Below are 20,802 nucleotides of genomic sequence, written 5' to 3' on the forward strand. Positions count from 1 at the left end.
GGAACTCATCGCTACCTTCATGGCGCGGGCGTCGCTTCCTTCCCTTCCTCCCACCGCGGGAGGAGCCACTTCCTCCTCTGTCGGCCCGGGGCTCCAGACTTGAATTCGGGTTCTTCCTACTGCGACCCACGGCCAAGCTCACAGGACCCACTCGCCCAGCGTCCGACGTGCAGCCCGCGAGGACCCGCGCGGCCGGCCGTGTCCAGTGCGCAGACTCGGGCCAGGCCCCGCCCCTTACCGCCAGGTCCCGCCCCGCCCCTGGCCCCGCCCCGCCCCGCCCCGCGGCCTCTCCCGCGCCCCGCCCACCGGCCGCCGGGCGAGGAGGAGGCGGAGGTGCGGACGGTGCTCGGCTTGGCTGCTGGCCGCGAGCGGGCGGCGCGGGGTCGCTGGCCCGTGCGGACGAGGACGCCCGGTCTCCGAGCTCGGCGGACCCCTCGGCGCCGACACCGCCCTCCCTGCGCCGCGCTCCCTGCGCCGACGCCGCGGCTGGGCGAGGCCCCCCGCGCCCTCCCGTCCCGCTCGCCACCCTGAGGAGCCGGCCCGGCCCCGGCGCCCCCGCGCCCCGCGCCCGCGGCCATGGCCGGCAATGTGAAGAAGAACGCGGGGCCCGGGGGCGGCGGCGGCTCCGGCGGCTCGGGCCCGGGCGGTCTGATCGGGCTCATGAAGGACGCCTTCCAGCCGCACCACCACCACCACCACCTCGGCCCCCACCCGCCGAGCGCCGTGGACAAGAAGATGGTGGAGAAATGCTGGAAGCTCATGGACAAGGTGAGGCCCGGCGCCCGGGGCGGGGGGCGTGGGCGTGGGCCCGGCGCTGAGGAAACGGGAAGCGGGGGGAGGGGCCTGTCAGGCGAGGCGGGGCGGCGCCGGGCGGGTGCCGCGGGGCCGGGGTCGCGGGGCGGGAGCCGGGCGGGGGCGGCTGCGGGGGGCGCGGGGGTGCTGCGTGCGGCGTGGGAGACAAAGGGCCGGGGTGCAGGTTGGCGGGGAGCCGCGGGCGGAAGTGCAGTGGGTGCGTGTCTGGGCGCCGCAGGGCGCGGGGATGTGGGTCGCGGGCTGCTGGGCGGCGCGGGCGGGGGAAGTGGCGGGGCTCCGGTCCGCGGGGAGTCGCTGGGAACTGATTCCCGGAGCCGCTCGGCTGGAGAGGCCGCGGTGGGACCACCCCGCCGGCACCTGGCCTCGGCTCCGGGAGCTTCCTTTCTCCGGACGGGAAACAGCGAGATGAAAGGGTCGGTGTTTCACGGGCCTCCCCCGCGCCGGCCCGGCGGTGTCCTCAGGACCCGCGCTGCCCGGCGGGCACACCTGCGCGGCCCGCAGGTCTCTGCTGCCCGGACCTCGCGCTGCCGGAGCCGCTCCACTTCCTCCCGCCCGCTGCTTCTGCTTTGTGTAACGGACTTGCCTCCTGCCTACGGCACCTGACCACGCCTGCCCCACGGGCTGCTTGGATTACCTGTTAAAAATACTTTTTAAAATATATTTTTTATTGATTTCAGAGAGAAAGGGAGAGGGAGAAACAATGATGAGAGAGAATCAGGGATCGGCTGCCTCCTGCACGCACTCCACTGGGGATCAAGCCCAGGACCCGGGCCTGTGCCCTTGACCGGAATCGAACCCCGGACTTAAGTGAGCAAGTCCACAGAGCCAAACCAGCTAGGGCTAAAAAAATTTTTTAAAGCATGTTTGAAAAATAACACCATTATATTAGCCACTTTAAGTTTGGCCTTTGGGAGAACTTTACTTCCTGGTGGTTGTGTCTATATCTCGAAATGTAGTAGTTAGTCCCAAGTACTGAAGAGTGTTTTGAAGCAGTCTACAATTTGTTTGAGAGAATTCAATACAATAGTTCCTCGATCTCTTTCACATTATTAAGTTTCTGCTAACTGTGTACTGTAAATGAGAAGTGATCAGAGGATCTGGCACATTGTAAGAGAATGGTGTTTTTCCAGAGTAAAATTGGTTATTTTCTGGTCCAAGATTTCTTTTCTGAAAAATATTTCATGGATTTTTTGAATTAGAAACGACTAATAAAAGTGCTTATTAGCCCTAGCTGGTTTGGCCCAGTGGCTAGAACGACGGCCTGCAGACTGAAGGGTTCCAGCTTCCATTCCGGTAAAGGGCACATGCTCCAGTTATGGGCTTGATCCCCAGTAGGGGGTGTGCAGGAGGCAGCCGATCAATGGTTCTCTCTCTCATTGATGTTTCTATCTCTCCTTCTCCCTTCCTCTCTGAAATCAATAATAAAAAATGATTATGAAGCACTTGGCAAATATAAACGTTCTACATAAATGCTTAGTAAGTCCTGTCTGTGAGCTAACAGTCCTGTGTAGTGCATACTCTCAGTTTCAGAGCCACTTTTTCTCATGTTAAATCGATACTGTAATTAATGACACAAAGATTATTATTTAAAATCTTTTTAAAAAAATATATTTTATTGATTTTTTTACAGAGAGGAAGAGAGAGCGATAGAGAGTTAGAAACATCGATGAGAGAGAGTCATTGATCAGCTGCCTCTTGCACACCCCCTATTGGGGATATGCCCGCAACCAAGGTACATGCCCTTGCCCGGAATCGAACCCGGGACCTCTCAGTCCCCAGGCCGATGCTCTATCCACTGAGCCAAACCGGTTTCAGCTATTATTTAAAATCTTTATTGTTGAAAGTATTACATAGATTCTCTTTTCCCTTCATTAACCTCTCGTAGCCCGCTCCTGACCTCCTCCACCCCTCAGGCACAAGTATCATTATTATTTGTTAATCTTCACCCGAGGACATTTTCCCGTGGATTCTTAGAGAGTGGAAGGAAGGGAGGGAGGAGAGAATCATTGATGTGGCTGGAGGTGTGCCCTTGACTGGCATTGGAAGCCCAGCTCTAATGACGGAAACACATGGCTAGGGTAATGACACAAATATCTTCATGTTGATTATATTGGGTGCTATAGTGCTCATTTCGTTATTAGAGATTTTTAATAAAACTGTTACAGAAAGTTAGGCATGTAAAGGGAATTTTAAGTGCATTGACATATTTTAAAAAAACAGCACGAATGCTAGGAGGAGGGGGTAGAGGAGGTGGGAATGGGAGATATCTGTGATACTATCAACAATAAAATATGTTAAACAACAACAACACAAGCCCGGCTGGCATGGCTCAGTGGTTGAGCATTGACCTATGAACCAAGAGCTCACAGTTCGATTCCCAGGTTGCAGGTTCAATCCCCAGTGGGGGATGTGCAGTAGGCAGCCGATCAGTGATTCTCTCTCATCATTGATGTTTTTTATCTATCCCTCTCCCTTCCTCTATGAAGTGAATGATAATTTTTAAAATATAAATTTTATTGATTTTTTACAGAGAGGAAGAGAGAGGGATAGAGAGTTTGAAATATTGATGAGAGAGAATCATCGATCAGCTGCCTCTTGCACACCCTCTACTGGGGATGTGCCTTTAACCGGTATCGAACCTGGGACCTTTCAGTCCGCAGGCTGATGCTCTATCCACTGAGCCAAACTGGTTTCAGCGAATAATAATAATTTAAAAAAAGATATAAAAACACGAATGTGTTCAAGATCTGAAGTTTGTAGGTTTGCAGTTTAGGGATTTGCAGTTAGGACTAAAATGGTTCTTCTGGTATAAAAAATGTTTACATTTCTAATTAGTCTTTTATATAAAATGTATCAAAATTGTACTGATTAGAGATCTCTTCTTAAAAATAATAAACTTCAATCAAACTCTTGAGTCTCTGTAAACCAGTCCAAATAAGATCCCTTCTTAAGTCTTACCGCTTCATCTATTTGAAGTATGTGTGTTGAGTTTTTATTTCTTCTGCAGAATGTTTAACTGTTTGGGAAGAACAAGGAGGACACAGAGTGTTGCGTGAGGGTGAATGTTAGGTGCTGACAGTTTGGGGGAGAGCAGGCGCTCCTGTCCCGGCAGGTGGCTGTGCCCTGAGCTCTGTCGCATATTGCTGCTGGTGCTGGAGTGGAAACTTCCTCCTTTCTGACGTGTGATAGGTTCAGCTGTTCCAGAATCTCTGAATATTTCTCAGTGTTGTTAGATCACATAGTCTCCTTGACTTTTGACATTTTGAGCAAAGATGCTCTCTTTTTTCACTATATTTATTGTTGAAAGTCTTTAATGTGACTTCAGGTGGTCAAAGTGGTGAAGAACTTACTGTCAGATCCATAGGTGTCACATATTTATTGAGTTTAGTTCTGTCACCATCTCCTATGTGTATTTTCCCTGTCATTGAAGTGAGATGAATATTATCCAGCCTGTTGCTAAGCAGCTTATTGATTTAGACGGACAATCTTCCGTCTCCTGCCCTCTTGTATATTGGATGTATGCAGATGGGGGAGTTGGCATGCTCAGAAGTTCTGGCAACATAAGCCCAATTCACTAATTCATTCATAGGCTCAGTTTGTGAAACATGTGGAACTTAAACTGGTTGGAAAAATACTTTGCTATAATGTTTGTTATTAAACAAAGACATGCTCAGCCCCTAGTGAGTGAGTGTGTGTGTGTGTGTGTGTGTGTTTTAACTAACCCAGAATATTGTGTAATATCTGTGTAAACACTTGTATGTGAAGAGAGTGACTAGTAAAGAAAGTACTAGACGGGAGTGGAGAGAGAAATCATATAAGTTCCCTTAAATGCAAAATTAGAAGTATGAAGGCATTGGTTTAGCGAGACACTCAAAATTCCATCAGGAAGTAGATCAGGAGGTGGGACATTTCCTGTCAGGGGACAGATAGTAAATATTTTAGGCACTGCTGTCCGCATACTCAGTCCCATATTCTTGGTGGTTGTTTTTACAACACTTTAAAAATGTACAAGCCACCCTAGCCGGTTTGGCTCAGTGGAAAAAGCCTGTGGACTGAAGGTCCCAGGTTTGATTTTGGCCAAGGGCACGTGCCCGGGTTGCAGGCTCGATCCCCAGTGTGGGGCGTGCAGGAGACAGCCGATCCATGATTCTCTCTCACCATTGGTGGTTCTATCTCTCCCTCTCTTTTCCTTTCTGAAATCAATAAAAATATATTTTTAAAAAATGTGAAAGCTATTCTTAGCTTGCAGGTATACAAAACTATAGGCTGTGGTTTACCCACTTCTGAAGTAGAGCATCATCCTGGCAGAATTTTAGGTTTAAACTGTTTTTATTTTATTTTTATTTTTTAAAATATATTTTATTAATTTTTTACAGAGAGGAAAGGAGAGGGATAGAGAGCTAGAAACATCAATGAGAGAGAAACATCGACCAGCTGCCTCCTGCACATCCTTCACTGGTACTAAGGTACATGTCCTTGACTGGAATTGAACTCAGGACCCTTCAGTCTGCAGGCCAATGCTCTAGCCACTGAGCCACGCCGGTTTGGGCTATGTTTTTATTTTAAATAAGTTTACACCATTAAAACATAAAGGTATTGATTTTTCAAAATATTGCATGTAATTTATTGGAAAATCCTTCCCCTTAGAGCATGTTTTCGACTCTAGATTTCGAAAAAAACCCGAGCCTTTGTCTCCTGGGTGAGTGGTAGAAGGACATCTCTAACATGTTTTATTTTATTTTAAAATATATTTTATTGAGCCTTTACAGAGAGGAAAGGAGAGGGACAGAGAGCCAGAAACATCGATGAGAGAGAAACACTGACCAGCTGCCTCCTGCACACCCCCTATCGAGGATGTGCCCGCAACCAATGTACATGCCCTTGACCGGAATCGAACCTGGGACCCTTCAGTCCCCAGACCAATGCTCTGAGCCAAACCGGTTTCGGCTAACATGTTTTAATTATCATCATATGCATCACTTAATCAATGACTAAGTAAAATAATCAAACCAAATAACGTTGCTTGAAACTTAAGTTAAAAACCATATAGGGAGACAGTTAGCTCTACAGGCCACACACCAGATCCTGCGGTGAATTTGCTTTGTGTGGTTAGCTCTTGCACAGCGTCTCATACACGGTGGTGGGGGCCAAGCCTCATCGTCGGCCCGGCTGAAGGCTGACCCCGTCCACGGAAGGTCAGACAGCTACCAAGACAACGACAGTGGGAGGGCTCACATAGCCCACAGAGCCTTCCGGAGCACCCAGCCTGAGTGATCAGGGAGTCTGTACCGCTGACCCTGCAGGTACCTGCTACATGAGGCCACCCAGCAGATTGATCTGATGCACAGAAATAAATGCACAGAGACAGCCAAAATGGGGAGCCAAAGAAGCATGCTCCAAACGAAAAAACAGGAGAACCCCCAGAAAAGGATTGGCCAGATACAGAGCTCAAAACAATGGCTGTGAGGATGCCCAAGGAACTTAGGGGAAGAGTAGATGAACTCCGTAAGAACTTAACGAAAGATAGGAAGCAGCCAAGACCGGTTTGGCTCAGTAGATAGAGCGTCGGCTTGGGGACTGAAAGGTCCCGGATTCGATTCCGGTCAAGGGCATGTACATTGGTTGCGGGCACATCCCCAGTGGGGGTGTGCAGGAGGCAGCTGGTTGATGATTCTCCCTCATTGATGTTTCTAGCTCTCTATCCCTCTCCCTTCCTCTGTAAAAAAATCAATAAAAATATATTAAAAAAAGAAAAAAGAAAAAAAAGAAAGATAGGAAGCAGAAAAAAGGCCCAGTCAGAGGTGAAGAATACGATATCTGAAATGAAGAATATGCTAGAAAGCCCTGGCTGGGTGACTCAGTTTATTGGTGCGTTGTCCTGTACACCAAAAAAGGTTGCAGATTTGATTCCCGATCAGGGCATATATCTAGGTTGTGGGTTTGATCCCTGGTCAGGGTGCGTATAGGAGGCAACTGATCAATGTTTATCACATCAATGTTTCTCCCTCCTCCCCTCTCCTTTTCCCCCTCTTCTTCCCCTCTCCCTCCCGCTCCCCCTCTCCCTCTTTCAAATCAAACACATCCTTAGGTGAGGATTAAAAGTACACTGAGGGACTCAAAGGCAGATTAAATGAAGCAGAAGATCAAATCAGTGGATTTGGAAGATAAGATAGCAGAAAATACCCAATTAGAACAGCAAAAAGAAAAAAGGATTAAAAAAAAAATGAGGCTGCCGAGACCGGTTTGGCTCTGTGACTAGAGCAGAGGCCTGCGGACTGAAGGGTCCCAGGTTCCATTCCGGTCAAGGACATGTACCTTGTTTGCGGGCACATCCCCAGCAGAGGGTATGCAAGAGGCAGCTGATTGATTCTCTCTCGTCAATGTTTCTAACTCACTATCCCTCTCTCTTCCTCTCTGTAAAAAATCAATAAAATATATTTAAAATATTTTTTTTCAACCTGATGAAGGAAAAAGACACACAAGTCCAGGAAGTGCAGAGTCTCAAACAAGATGAACTCAAAGAGGCCCACCCTAAGACACATCATAATTAAAATGGCAAAGATTAAAGATAAAGACAGAGCCCTAGTTGGTTTGGCTCAGTGGATAGAGCGTTGGCCTAAGGACCAAAGTGTCCCAGGTTCGATTCCAGTCAAGGGCTTGTACCTCGGTTGCGGTTCCTCCCAGACCCTGGCCCTGGTCAGGGCTTCTGCAAGAGGCAACCAATCAATGTGTTTCTCTCACATCAATGTTTTTCTCTGTTTTTCCCTCTCTCTTCCATTCTCCCTAAAAAAATTAATGGAAAAATATCCTTGGATGAGGATTAAAAAAAGGATAAAGACAAAATCTTAAAAGCAGCAAGAGTAAGATAGTTACCTGGTAGTACAAGGGAGTTCTGCTAAGATGGTCAGCTGATTTCTCAACAGAAATTCTGCCTGCCATAAGGTTAGGCTGAAATACTCAGTGATGAAAATTAAAGATTTACATCCAAGATTACTCTGCTCAGCAAGGCTATCCTTTGAAATTGAAGAAGTAAAGGGCTTCCCAGACAAAAAAAGGCCAAAGGAATTCATCACCACCAAAACAATATTTATAATAAATGTTAAAGTGACATTTTTAAGAAGAAGAAAAAAAAGAGGAACCTAAATATGAATAATGAAGTGGCAGTAAATACATTAATAAATAAATGCATTAATAAATTTATTTATTTAGATAATAAGTTTTCAATTACAGTTGACATACAATACAGGGGTTGGCGAAAATAGGTTGACAGTTATACACATAAATAATACAATGGCTAAGAAATCTATATGTATAAAAGGCTAAGCAACTGTCCGACTGTCTGACTGGTAGGTATGATGTGCACTGACCACCAGGAGGCAGAAGCTTAGTGCAGGAGCTGCTGAGCTGTGGTGACTTGGCAGTGGCGGTTCTTGAGTGATGCAGCCCAGAGCCAGAGAGGAGGGAGTAGGATTCTAGGATGTGTCACCCGGGAACTGCCCTCTTGCAATCCGGGACCCCTTGGGGGATGTTGGAGAACCGGTTTAGGCCCAGGCCCTGCAGGCCAGGCCAAGGAACCCCACCTGTTGGAGGGACTCTGCTCACTCCACAGACGCTCTTTGAGCCATGGCGCCGCCCCAGGTGCAGCTGGTGGTGGTGGGGAACTGTGGGAGATTGGCTTCAGGATGTGTCCAGCCTGTCTCACCCAGTCCTGCCGGCCACCTTCTAATTAATTTCCTTTCAATGTACATGAATCTGTGCACCAGTATTAATATAAGAGTAATCTCTGTTTTAGTTACTCATAGCTGTAAATCTACTTTTGCCCACCTCTGTATTATATTGGTTTCAGGTGTACACCAGTGATTAGACATTCTCTAAGTTACTAAATGATCACCCTGATAAATCTTGTACCCATCTACACCATACATAGTTATGATATTATTGACTATATTCCCTATTCTGTACTTTAACAGCCCTGTGACTATTCTGTAAATATCTATTTGCACTTCTTAATCCCTTCACCTTTTTCACCTAACCCCAAGCTCCCTCCCAATCACCCAATCATCAAAATATTCTCTGACTCTGTTCTGTTTTTTAGATTCAGTTGTATACATTTATTTTGTTTTTTAGATTCAGTTGTGTGTGTGTGTGTGTGTGTGTGTGTATGTGTGTGTGTAAAAAAAAAAAATATATATATATATATATATATATATATATATATATATTATGGCCATCTTATTGTTCATATATTTAATTTTTGATTTTTCTTCTTAAAGAAGACTTTTTAATATTTTATATAATGCTGGATGGCAGTGATGAACTCCTTTATCTTTTTCTTGTCTGGGAAGCTCTTTATTTCTCCTTCAACTTTAAGTAATAGCTTTGCTGGGTAGAGTAATCTTGTAGGTAACTTACTGGTTTTCTCTTGCTGCTTTTAAGACTCACTCTTTGTTTCTTTCTTTTTTTTAAATTAAATATATTTTATTGATTTTGTACAGAGGGGAAGGGAGAGAGATAGAGAGTTAGAAACATCGATGAGAGAGAGTCGTCTATCAGCTGCCTCTTGCACACCCCCTACTGGGGATATGCCCGCAACCAAGGTACATGCCCTTGACCGGAATTGAACCCGGGACCCTTCAGTCACCAAGCCGACACTCTATCCATTGAGCCAAACCGGTCTCGGCTGTTTCTTTAACCTTTTGTATTTTAATTATGATGTGTCCTGGTGTGGTCTTCTTTAGATTCATCTTGTTTGTGACTCTCTGTGCTCTTCCTGGTCATGTGTACAAGTCTTTATCCTTTACCAGGTTAGGGAAGTTTTCCGCCATTAAAAAAAAAAAATTCTTTATGGTAGAAAGTATTATATATGTGTGTCGTGTCTTTCCCCCCCATTGAACACCTCCAGTCTCTTCTCCCATCATTAAAAAAAAAAAATAGGTTTTTAATTTCTTACTCTCTTCTCATTCACTGTTTTCAGTCTTGCTTCATCTTCTCTACTATTGATTCCTGTAAATTATTCTTTTTATTCACGTATGCTGCAAGCCTGACCAGAAGCCAGTAATCACTTTAAATATAATTGGATTAAGTGCTCCAATCAAAAGACATAGGGTAGTTCTGGCTGGGTTGCTCAGTTGCTTGAATCATTGTCCTGAACACCAAAAGGTTGTGGGTTTGAGTCCCTATAATGACACATATCTAGGTTGTGGGCTTGATCCCCGGTTGGATTGGGTACAGGGATCAACCACACAATGTTTTTCTCTCATATTGATGTTTCACCCCCCCTCCCCCCTTTCTCTCTCTTTTTCTTTCTTTTTTTAAAAAAAAATATATTTTATTGATTTTTTACAGAGAGGAAGAGAGAGGGATAAAGAGTTTGAAACATCGATGAGAGAGAAACATCGATCAGTTGCTTCCTGCACACCCCCTACTGGAGATGTGCCCACAACCAAGGTACATGCCCTTGACTGGAATTGAACCTGGGACCTTTCAGTCTGCAGGCCAACGCTCTATCCACTGAGCCAAATTGGTTTTGGCTCTCTCTTTTTCTTTCAAATCAATAAAAGCATATTATCTCGTGGGGAAAAAGAAAAAAAGACATAGAATAGCTGAATTGATAAAACAAAACAAAATGCATATATATGCTGTTTCCAAGACTTACTTTAGATGCAAAAACACACACAAACTAAAGATTTCATGCAAACAAAAACAAACAAAAAAAGCTATGATAGCAATACTTATATCAGACAATGCAGACTTTAAAAGAAAGGCTGTAGTAAGACACAGAAGGACATTACATAATGGTTAAGGGCTCAATTCAACAAAAGGGTATAACCTTTGTATACATTTTAGTGTGCAACATAGGGGCACTGAAATATATAAAGCAAATATTGATGGACATAAAGGGAGAGATCAACTGCAATACAGTTATAGTAGGGGACTTTAACAACCTTTGACATCAGTGGGCAGGTTTTCCAGACAAAAAATCCAAAAGGCATTACTGCGGCCTCAAATGACACATTATAACAGATGGATTTAATTGTTGATTTTAGAGCATTTCATCCTAGAGAGCAATAGAATATGTTTTCTCTTCAAATGTACAGGGAACATTTTCTAGAATAGATCACTTGTTAGTCCACAAAGCAAGTCTCAGTAAATTTAAGAAGATTAAAATCATAATGAGCATTTTCTCTGACTAAAGTGGTATGAAAAGATAAATCAATTACTAGAGAGGAAAAAAAAAACCCACCTGAAAAACACAAACATATGGAGGCTAAGTAACATGTTATTAAACAATGAGTAAGTTAATAGTGAGATGAAGAAGGAAATCAGAAGATAAAAATATAAGTGAAAAAAGCAACCCAAAATCTCTAAGTCATAGCAACAGCAGTTCTAAGGCAAATTCATAGCAATACTAGCCTCCCTCAAGAAACAATAAAAATCTCAAATAAGCAATCTAACCTTACAGCTATAGGAACTAGAAAAAGAACAACAAAAAAAGCCCAAAGTGAGTAGAAGTAAAAAAATAATAAAGATCATAAAGATCAGAGCAGAAATAAACAAAATAGAGTAAAACAAAATCAATACAAAAGATCAGTGAAGTTTTATCTATGAAAAGATAAACAATATCCATAAATCTTTAATCAGACTCATCAAGAAAAAAAGAGGACCCAAATAAGTGCAAAAAATAACAGCAAAGAAGTAATAACAGAAATACAAAGGATTATAATAAAATACTATTAAAATTATACCAACAAATTGAACAATCTGAAATATATGGGTAAATTCCTAGAAACCTACAATCTTCCAAGACTGAATTGAGAAAAAACAAAATCTGAATATACCAATTACAACCAACAAAATTAGATCAGTAATAAAAAAAATTCCCAACAAACAACATTCTGGATTGGATGGCTTCACAGATAAATTTACCAAATGTTCAAAGAAGAACTAACTCATATCCTATGTGAGGTGATGGATGTCAACTAAATTGACTGTGGTAATCATTCCACATATAGACATGTATCAAATCATTATTCTGTACACCTAACACAAAAAGATGCCTCTTCTTTTTCCTCCCTCCAAACCTGCTCCTTTTGGCACTACCCACCTGCCTCCCCACCTAAAAAAGCACCTTGAATTAATTAACATCCTATATTTATTTGGGAAGAAAGATGCAAATAATAGAATTTATGAATCAGTATATATATATATATATATATATATATATATATATATTTTTTTTTTTTTTTTTTAAGCATCTTTTGAATTCAGCACAACTACAGAGGTATTGTCTTCATGCTGTCACACACAGACACAAACACAAGATATAGCACAATATCCGTATTTAGCCTAAGTGCATTCCTTCTGAGGCTCATTTATATGTCTTCATATACCACAGCCCATCATTTAAATAATGGATATTTTCAATGCCAATTCTTTTGTTGACTTTCTCAATATCTTCTGCAGACATCTTCATGACTCCAACACACAGAGCATGCTGTTTTCCTTCTGCCATGATGGCAACAATCGTATCTACTGCAGCAGGGTAAAGTTTAGCTCCAGGAGAAGTTAAGCCTGGACACATGATATTTGCTCCACTGAGTACAAATTTGATGGCTCCTTTATCAACCTGTTGGTGTGGCAATATAAAGGGATATTTGTGAAGTAATCTTAGGGTTGGATAAAAAGGTCCTTCTCTTTGTCTAAAAAATAGTAACTGTCCATTTACTGTAAGGATTTCTATATGTTCATGGCATCGCACTATTTTGACAGGATCTTTCTTAGGCATGATTTGATTAAGCCATGGTTCAATACCTGGAAATTGCTCTATCAGTTGGTTCTTAATGCCCTTTATAACTGAGGTTTTCAACTGGATGCAATTGGACACATTTTCTTTTTCATCAAATTTCTTGAACATGATCCAAGGTGAAGGGGGCGATGATGGGGAAGGGCCTGGAATGGGGGGGAAATTTAATTGGCATGGGTCCGGCGGGTCCCCTTACAGGAGGAAGGCTGGCACTGACAGGCGGAGCTGTCTTCTTTCTCAGTACCTATATATTTTTAAAAAATTTATTGATTGATTTCTGGAGAGAGAGAGGAAAGAGGAGAGAGAGAAATGTTAATTTATTATTCCACTTATTTATTTATTCATTGGTTGTTACTTGTATGTGCTCTGACCGAGGATTAAGCCCGAGAACTTGGTGTAACCGGACAGTGCTCTAACCAATCAAGCTCTCAGCCATGGGTCTTACTCCCTTTCTTCCTGCCTTTCCCCTCTGTTTGCCTGGTCACTAATCCCAGGCAGAGTGCTTGGTGTAAATTCTGTACTACAGGAGATTGCCCTATCATGGTAAGCGACCACATAAATATGTACAGAGTGATGATCTCAAGTTAAATATAGCATCCATATTTCTTCTGTGCTTATTTTAACTTCTTAAGATTGTAAGCTCCATGGGGAGCAGCTGGAGTCTGCTTATCTGCTGCATTGTCCAGTCTGTAGGTCTGACACAATAGTAAGGGCTTTTAAATAGTTGTTACCCAAAGTATTTACTGAAAGGGAAGGGTATAGAGATGGGAATGATTTTAATTACATTAAACTGACTTATTTCTTGCTGTAGCCCTTTAGTGATATCATCCGTCCATCTGTCCGTCCATCCATCCATTCATCCATTTCTTTCCTTTTGAAAATTTTTATTTTATTTGTGTATTTATTTTTTAAACACAATGGTTTTATTTTTTATTTTATTTTATTAAAAATATATATATTTTATTGATTTTTTACAGGGAGGAAGAGAGAGGGATAGAGAGTTAGAAACATTGATGAGAGAGAATCATCAATCAGCTGCCTGTTGCACTGGGGATGTGCCCGCAACCAAGGTAAATGCCCTTGACTGGAATCGAACCCGGGACCTTTCAGTCCGCAGGCTGACGCTCTATCCACTGAGCCAAACCAGCTTTGGTAATGGTTTTATTTTTAAAATATATTTTTTAATTGATTTCAGAGAAGAAGGGATAAGGAGAGATAGAAGCATTAATAATGAGATAGGATTATTGATTGGTTGCCACCTGCACGCCCTCTACTAGGGATCAAGCCTGTGGCCCTGGCATATGCCCTGACTGGGAATTGAACCATGACCTCCTAGTTCATAGGTAGACACTCAACCACTGAGCCACATTGTCCGGGCTTATTTATTTATTTATTTATTTACTTAGGTACGTAGATAGGTAGCATGGAAAAGGAGTGAGGGAAGGAAGAAGGGAGGTGAGAGAGAAGGAAAGAGAAAACAAGAAACATGAATGTGAGAGAGACATCAATTGGTTGCCTCTCACATGAGCCCCTACTGCAGTCGGGGATCAAACCCACGACCCAGATATGTGCCCTTGATTGGGAATTGTACCCATGACAGATCAGTATGTGGGCACATGCTCTAATCACTGAGCAGTATCATCCGTTTCTTTTTTATTTTAATTTTTTATTGTTTAAAGTATTACACATAGTAGTACATATATCTCCTTTCCCCCATTGACTTTCCCCTAGCCTCCCCTACCCCACCCATAGCATGCCCTCATCCCATTGCCCCAGTGTATTGTGTCCATTGGTTGTGCTTATATGCATGCCTTTTTTTAGAAATATATCTTCTTTTATTAAAAAATATATATTTTATTGAGTTTTTACAGAGAGGAAGAGAGAGGGATAGAGAATTAGAAACATCGATGAGAAAGAAACATCGATCAACTGCCTCTTGCACACCCCCTACTGGAATGTGCCCGCAACCAAGGTACATGCCCTTGACCAGAATCCTTTCAGTCCGCAGGCCTAAGCTCTATCCACTGAGCCAAACCAGTTAGGGAAAAAAAAAATCTTTATTGTCCAGATTATTACAGTTTCTCTTTTCCCACCCCAGAGCTCCCCTCCACCCAGTTCCCACTCCACCCTCTGCCCTTAACCGCCCCCCCACACACACACTGTCTTCATCCATAGGTGTACAATTTTTGTCCAGTCTCTTCCTGCACCCCCCCACACCCCTTTCCCCCCAAGAATTGTCAGTCCACTCCCTTTCTATACTCTTGATTCTATTATATTCACCAATTTACTCTGTTCATCAGATTTTTTATTCCCTTGATTTTTAGATTCACTTGTTGATAGATATGTATTTGTTGTTCATAATTTTTATCTTTACCTTTTTCTTCTTCCTCTTCTTAAAGAATACATTTCAGCATTTCATATAATACTGGTTTGGTGGTGATGAACTCCTTTAGCTTTTTTTTTTTTTTTTTTTTTTAATCAATAAAGCTCTTTATCTGACTTTCAATTCTGAATGATAACTTTGCTAGGTTCAGTAATCTTGGTTATAGGTCTTTGCTATTCATCACTTTGAATATTTCTTGTCATTCCCTTCTGGCCTGCATAGTTTCTGTTGAGAAATCAGCTGACAGTCGTATGGGTACATCCTTGTAGGTAAGTGAGTAACTGTTTTTCTCTTGCTGCTTTTAATATTCTCTCTTTGTCTTTTTCCTTTGGCATTTTAATTATGATGTGTCCTGGTGTGGTCCTCTTTGGATTCCTTTTGTTTAGGGTTCTCTGAGCTTCCTGGACTTGTAAGTCTATTTCTTTCACTAGGTGGGCGAAATTTTCTGTCATTATTTCTTCACGTAGGTTTTCAGTATCTTGCTCTTTCTCTTCTTCGGGTATCACCATAATTCAGATGTTGGTAAACTTGAAATTGTCTCAGAGGCTCCTTACACTATCATGTTTTTGGATTCCTTTTTCTTTTCCGGTTGGGTGTTCTTTGCTTCTTTGTATTTCAAGTCTTTGACTTGATTCTTGCAATCCTCTAGTCTGCTGTTGGATCTCTGTATATTATTATTATTATTATTTTTTAAAATATATTTTATTGATTTTTTACAGAGAGGAGGAGAGAGGGATAGAGAGCTAGAAATGTCGATGAGAGAGAAACATCGACCAGCTGCCTCTTGCACACCCCCTACCGGGGATGTGCCCGCAACCAACGTATATGCCCCTGACCGGAATCAAACCCGGGACTTTTCAGTCCGGAGACTGACGCTCTACCACTGAGCCAAACCGGTTTTGGCTGTATTTTATCTTTTATTTCAGTCAGTGTATGCTTAATTTCTAGTTGGTCCTTTTGCATATCCTCAAGGGTCTCACTAAATTTATCAGCCTTTTCTAGAAAATTTGTGAAAAGCTTTATAACTGGCTTTGAACTCTATATCCAGTAGTTTGCTTTCCTCCATTTGTCATTTGTGACCTGTTTCTTTGTCTCCACATTTTGGCTGCTTCCCTGAGTTGATAGAGTAGCTTTGTGTGCTAGGTGTCCTTCAGGGCCCAGTGGCTCAGCCTCCCCAGTTACCTAAGATGGATACTCTTGGTGCACCGCTTTGTGGGCTGTGTGAACAGTCTTGTTGTAGTTAAGCCTTCATTGTTGTTGGTATCACTGGGAGGAATTGACCTCCAGGACATTTGGCTGTGAGGATCACCTGTGTCTATGATGGGAGAACTTCTGTGCTGGAGACACCCTTATGAGGCAAGACTTGCTTCAGTGGGGCTTTGGTGCTCACTGAGTTTGCCCCCTGAGTGTGTCCCTTATGGATCTGAGGAGTTGTAATCTAGATGGTCCCAGTCTGACCACTGGGTACACTGGCTCTTGGATCTCCAAGGAGGTGCAAATTTAGCCTCTGCCTGAGGCCACCCAGCAGGAGCTATAGAGAGATCTGCAGATTCCTCTTCTTTGTTTGGGTTTGGAGGTGCCCAGATGAGGCCCAACTGTGAAGCAGTGCAAGCTGCTGGGGGGCCTTGATCCTTCTTTTGGATGTTCTGGGTCTCACTGACTCAGCTGCAGTTTATTAGGTAAGTTTAGATTGCAAAAGGCCAGGCAATTCATATGCAAAGCCTCTGTGCACATCTTAAGTGGGCCGGGTCTCAGGGCAGAATAAACAGCAATGGCTTCCTGTCAGCCCTGCCCTAAGCGGCCCCTGGTCTCAGTGTCCCACGATAATCACTGCAAGCACCTGTGAGAGAAAACTGCCCTTGAGTTCCACCTGATGCCAGACAGTCCAGTTTCTCCCCGTATGAGTCTGGGTCCACAGAGTCTCACCCGGAACTGGAGTACAGACCAGTTGGAAGCTTGTGTCTCCCTCCCAATTGAGAAAGACAGCCGCGTACTCAGTTGCCAGCCCTTACCGCATGCCTGTGCCTCCGTGCCTCTGCTTTTACTTCCGTAGCTCCTCTGAGTCTCAGTGTGCTTTGTTCTTCCTTTCTAGTTGTAGAATTTCCACTCAGCCAGTCTTCCTGTTGTTCTGGGTGATGTCAGTTTTGTCTTGTAGTTGTAGTTTTGAAGTGGTTGTGCGAGGCAGCAATTTCAGGTGTTTACCTATGCTGCCATCTTGGTTTCTCCTCTATCATCCGTTTCTGATAGATGTGGTAGGCTGAGAGGTTATGTAACTTCGTTAGTAGTGGAGGCTGACATGGAATCAAGCATTACGCACAGTCTAAGGTGTAGTTGTTCCTTTGTACAATACCTTCTTGGATGTATATGATGAAGTCTGCACAACACAAAGGCATTTATTCAGAAAGGGGCCTCATGTAGGCACACAGCATCACTGCACATATAAACAAATCCACTGTCCACACAACCAGGCAAAGTACACATATTATTTTGAACTAGAGGCCCAGTGCATGAAATTCGTGCATGAGGGGAGGTGTCCCTTAGCCCAGCCTGCACCCTCTCTAATCTGGGACCCCTCGAAGGCAGTCGGACATCCCTCTCACAATCCAGGACTGCTGGCTCCCAACTGCTCACCTGCCTGCCTTCCTGATTGCCCCTAACCATTTCTCCCTGCCAGCCTGTTCACACGCTAACCACTCCCCTACCAGCCTGATCATCTTAACTGCTCCCCTGCCAGCCGGATTGCCCCTAACTGCCCTCCCCTGCAGTCCCAGTAGACCCTAACTGCCCTTTCTTGTTGGCACGGTCACCCCTAACTGCCTTCCTCTACAGGCCTGGTTCCCCTGCAGGCCTGGTCCTTCCCCACTGCCCTCCCTTGCTGGCCATCTTGTGGTGGCCATCTTTGATCACATGGGGATGGCCATCTTGTGTGTTGGAGTGACAGTCAATTTACATATTACCTCTTTATCAGATAGGATGATATTAATAGTGTGTTTAGCCCTAATGGGTTTGGCTCAGCGAATAGAGCATCGGTCTATGGACTGAAGGGTCCTGGGTTCGATTTTGGTCAAGGGCATGTGCCCAGGTTGTGGCTCCATCCCCAGGAGGGAGCGTGCAGAAGATTTCTGATCAATGATTTTCTCTCATCATTGATGTTTCTATCTCTCTCTCCCTTTTGGAAATCAGTATATGTATATGTGTTTAATTAGTACAATTCAATACAATATCTTATCTACTTTTAAGTTAAGGGTTTGTGTCTCTTCAAATTATGTGTATGGCCCTAGGTGGTTTGGCTCAGTGGATAGAGCTTCCATCTGTGGACCAAGGTCCTGGGTTCGATTCTGGTTAAGGGCACATACTTGTTTGCATGCTCTCCCTGGCCCAGGCCCTGGTTGGGGCTCATGCAGAAGGCAAGCAGTGATGTTTTTCTCACATCGATGTTTCTCTCTGTCTCTCCCTCTCTCTTCCTCTCGCTCTAAAAATCAATGGAAAAATATCCTTGGGTGAAGATGAAAAAAAGAAATTATGTGTCCTGGTTATTTTGCATAGAGGTTTGTCCACCTTACTTTTCCATCATACTGAATTCACGTTGTCTGTGCTAACATCCATATTGTTCTTCATCACTCTCCCTCACCAGTGCTCTTCAGGCCCAGGCTTTGTCTGAGTTTCCATTCCTATGCCAAGATAGAGCACTTGCGAGTGAAGTGAAGTAGAATCAGAATATAGTCCCTCTTCTATGTGATTAATTAGGGGGATAAGGTAGAGAATATTTTCATTTTTAATTTTAAAAAATTATAATGCTTAATTAAAGTAACATTATAAGTAATGTCACCCTTTTTTGTTATAAAGATCATAGTCATTGTAAAACATGAAGTGTTGTTTTTATGCCTATTTTGATAAGCTCCCCCGAAAGGATGTAACATTTTATATATTTCCTTATGAAAAACGAGCTCAATTGAGCATTTCATGTGATTCGTGATTGAATGCTGCAAGACCTGTAGAATAAAAGCAGTATTAGGCCCGGAAGAAGGGCGACTGCGCTGTTCAGTGTGTGATTTTGGTGCAAGTTTTTGGTGATTCTTGCTATAGTAAAGCCTGTTTTTAAAACAAGAGTAGGGACAAGTAGGTTTACAGCTGATCATATGGAAAATAATACAGTGCTTAATTAATAACCATAGAAGAATAAACTGTGTCTTACCCACTCACAGCTGGCACCTGCCTTCCCGCCCTGTCGTTGGTCAGCAGCGCACACAGCGCACCTGGCAAGTCAGGAGCCGATTGGCCGCCTCCTCACCACCAGTGTTCATGTCACAAACGTACAGTGACGCTCACAACGAAACTCTCTCTAATGACCATCCCAGAACATTAAAGAAAAACGGACCAAGTACTAGTTTGCAAACAGTCTGAACTTCAATCCCATTTTCTAAGCTGGTAGTTCTGATCTACTTTAGGTTTGTCAGAAGAGGGAATTGCAACCAGCAAGTCATTGTGACACGTCTTCCTGATTAGCACATGCCGCGCTGGAAGGAAGTAGGTGGGCGTAGTCAACAAGGAGCGGGAAGCCAGCTCAGCTCGGGCCCAGGGTTCCTTCCTGCCGCCCGTCCAGGAGGAGGGAAGGGTGCTTGCGATGGCATCAGTGGTGCCCTGAGGGGGTCAGCCCTGGGGGGGTGCCGCCCATCTCAGCAGCTCCGGGCCCTCAGCCCCTCAGAGGAAATGGCTCTGGTCTCCTTCCTGCAGCGGCCGGGCGGATGGGGAGCCTTGCCCAGTAGACTGCTGCCCAGGCACGTTTGTGAGCACACGGCCGCTGCTCAGCCCTGGGGGAGCCTTCAGGAGAGGCCAGCGCACTGGTCCTTCAGGGAGTGGGCGGGTCCTGATTCCTGCTCCCCCTTCCTCAGGCCTGCTGGGAAGAGCAGGGCGTCAGTGCAGCACTCTTTGTAGAAAACGATTTATGAGCCATAAGATTTTCAGAACAAAAGGCACCGGTCTTTTTATGCTCATGTTCCCCAATGACTACCCTGCAGAGGAACCTCGTATCTAAAATGTGGTCCTTATCCTTCCCCTAAGCGCCTCCGGGAGGCTGGATGGGCACATGGCCTTTGAAAGGTTTATTGACTTGGTTAGAGCGTTTACTAAGACTGCGACCAAGTTCTAATCATCCCTCAGGTTGTAGTTTACAGCTTCACAGCTGCTGATGCATGAAAAGCTCACATGTGTCTTTTGAGAATGAAATGGAAATTCAGAGAGAGGAAGTAACATGTCTAAGCCGCCCAGCTAATACTGTTTTTTTTTATTTTTATAAAATATGTTTTATTGATATTCCATAGAGAGGAGGAAGGGAGAGAGATAGAGAGCTAGAAACGTCGATGAGAGAAACATCGACTAGTTGCCTCTCGCACAACCCCCCACCGGGCATGTGCCTGCAACCAACGTACATGCCCCTGACCGGAAATCGAACCCGGGACCCCTCAGTCCGCAGACCGACGCTCTACCACTGAGCCAACCGGTTTCGGCTAATACTGTTTTTTAATGTGTATCTTGAACTGGTATTCAGACTCTGTTAAGTGACTTCTTATAAACCAGTGCTTCTTACAACATGAATTCAGATTAGCTGGGCAAGCATGTCAGACTCAAAGGCGAACACAGGCCAAATAAACAGGTTGAAGTGTATATGGGCCACAAAAAAACAAAAGCTTCAATTTTTTCCATTGATTTTTAGAGAGAGTGGAAGGGAGGGGGAGAAACTTGGAGAGATTAACATCGATGTGAGAGACACATCCATTGGTTGCTTCCTGCATGCGCCCCAACT

The 20,802-nt window shown here is 44.1% G+C and overlaps 2 protein-coding genes across 6 annotated transcripts in view; one reads left to right on the top strand and one right to left on the bottom strand.

The window, feature by feature from the left end:
* Positions 1 to 286: 286 nt before the first annotated feature.
* Positions 287 to 20,802, top strand: part of CBL (Cbl proto-oncogene) — a 92,296-nt gene continuing 71,780 nt past the window's right edge. For 4 of the 5 annotated variants that reach the window (XM_045576219.1, XM_036423109.2, XM_045576220.1 and 1 more), the window contains exon 1: positions 287 to 768. In XM_045576219.1, the coding sequence (XP_045432175.1) occupies positions 577 to 768 (192 nt within the window). In that variant the 5' untranslated portion in view covers positions 287 to 576. The remainder of the gene's footprint in view (positions 769 to 20,802) is intronic. The other variant, XM_045576221.1, reaches the window with a different exon arrangement.
* On the bottom strand, positions 12,063 to 12,874 carry LOC118710576 (malignant T-cell-amplified sequence 1). The gene has a single exon (XM_036423114.2). The coding sequence runs from the start codon at positions 12,725 to 12,727 to the stop codon at positions 12,182 to 12,184; it is 546 nt and encodes a 181-aa protein (XP_036279007.1). The 5' UTR covers positions 12,728 to 12,874; the 3' UTR covers positions 12,063 to 12,181.

This window comes from Pipistrellus kuhlii, unplaced genomic scaffold, assembly GCF_014108245.1.
Source record: "Pipistrellus kuhlii isolate mPipKuh1 unplaced genomic scaffold, mPipKuh1.p scaffold_m20_p_77, whole genome shotgun sequence".
Lineage (NCBI taxonomy): Eukaryota > Metazoa > Chordata > Mammalia > Chiroptera > Vespertilionidae > Pipistrellus > Pipistrellus kuhlii.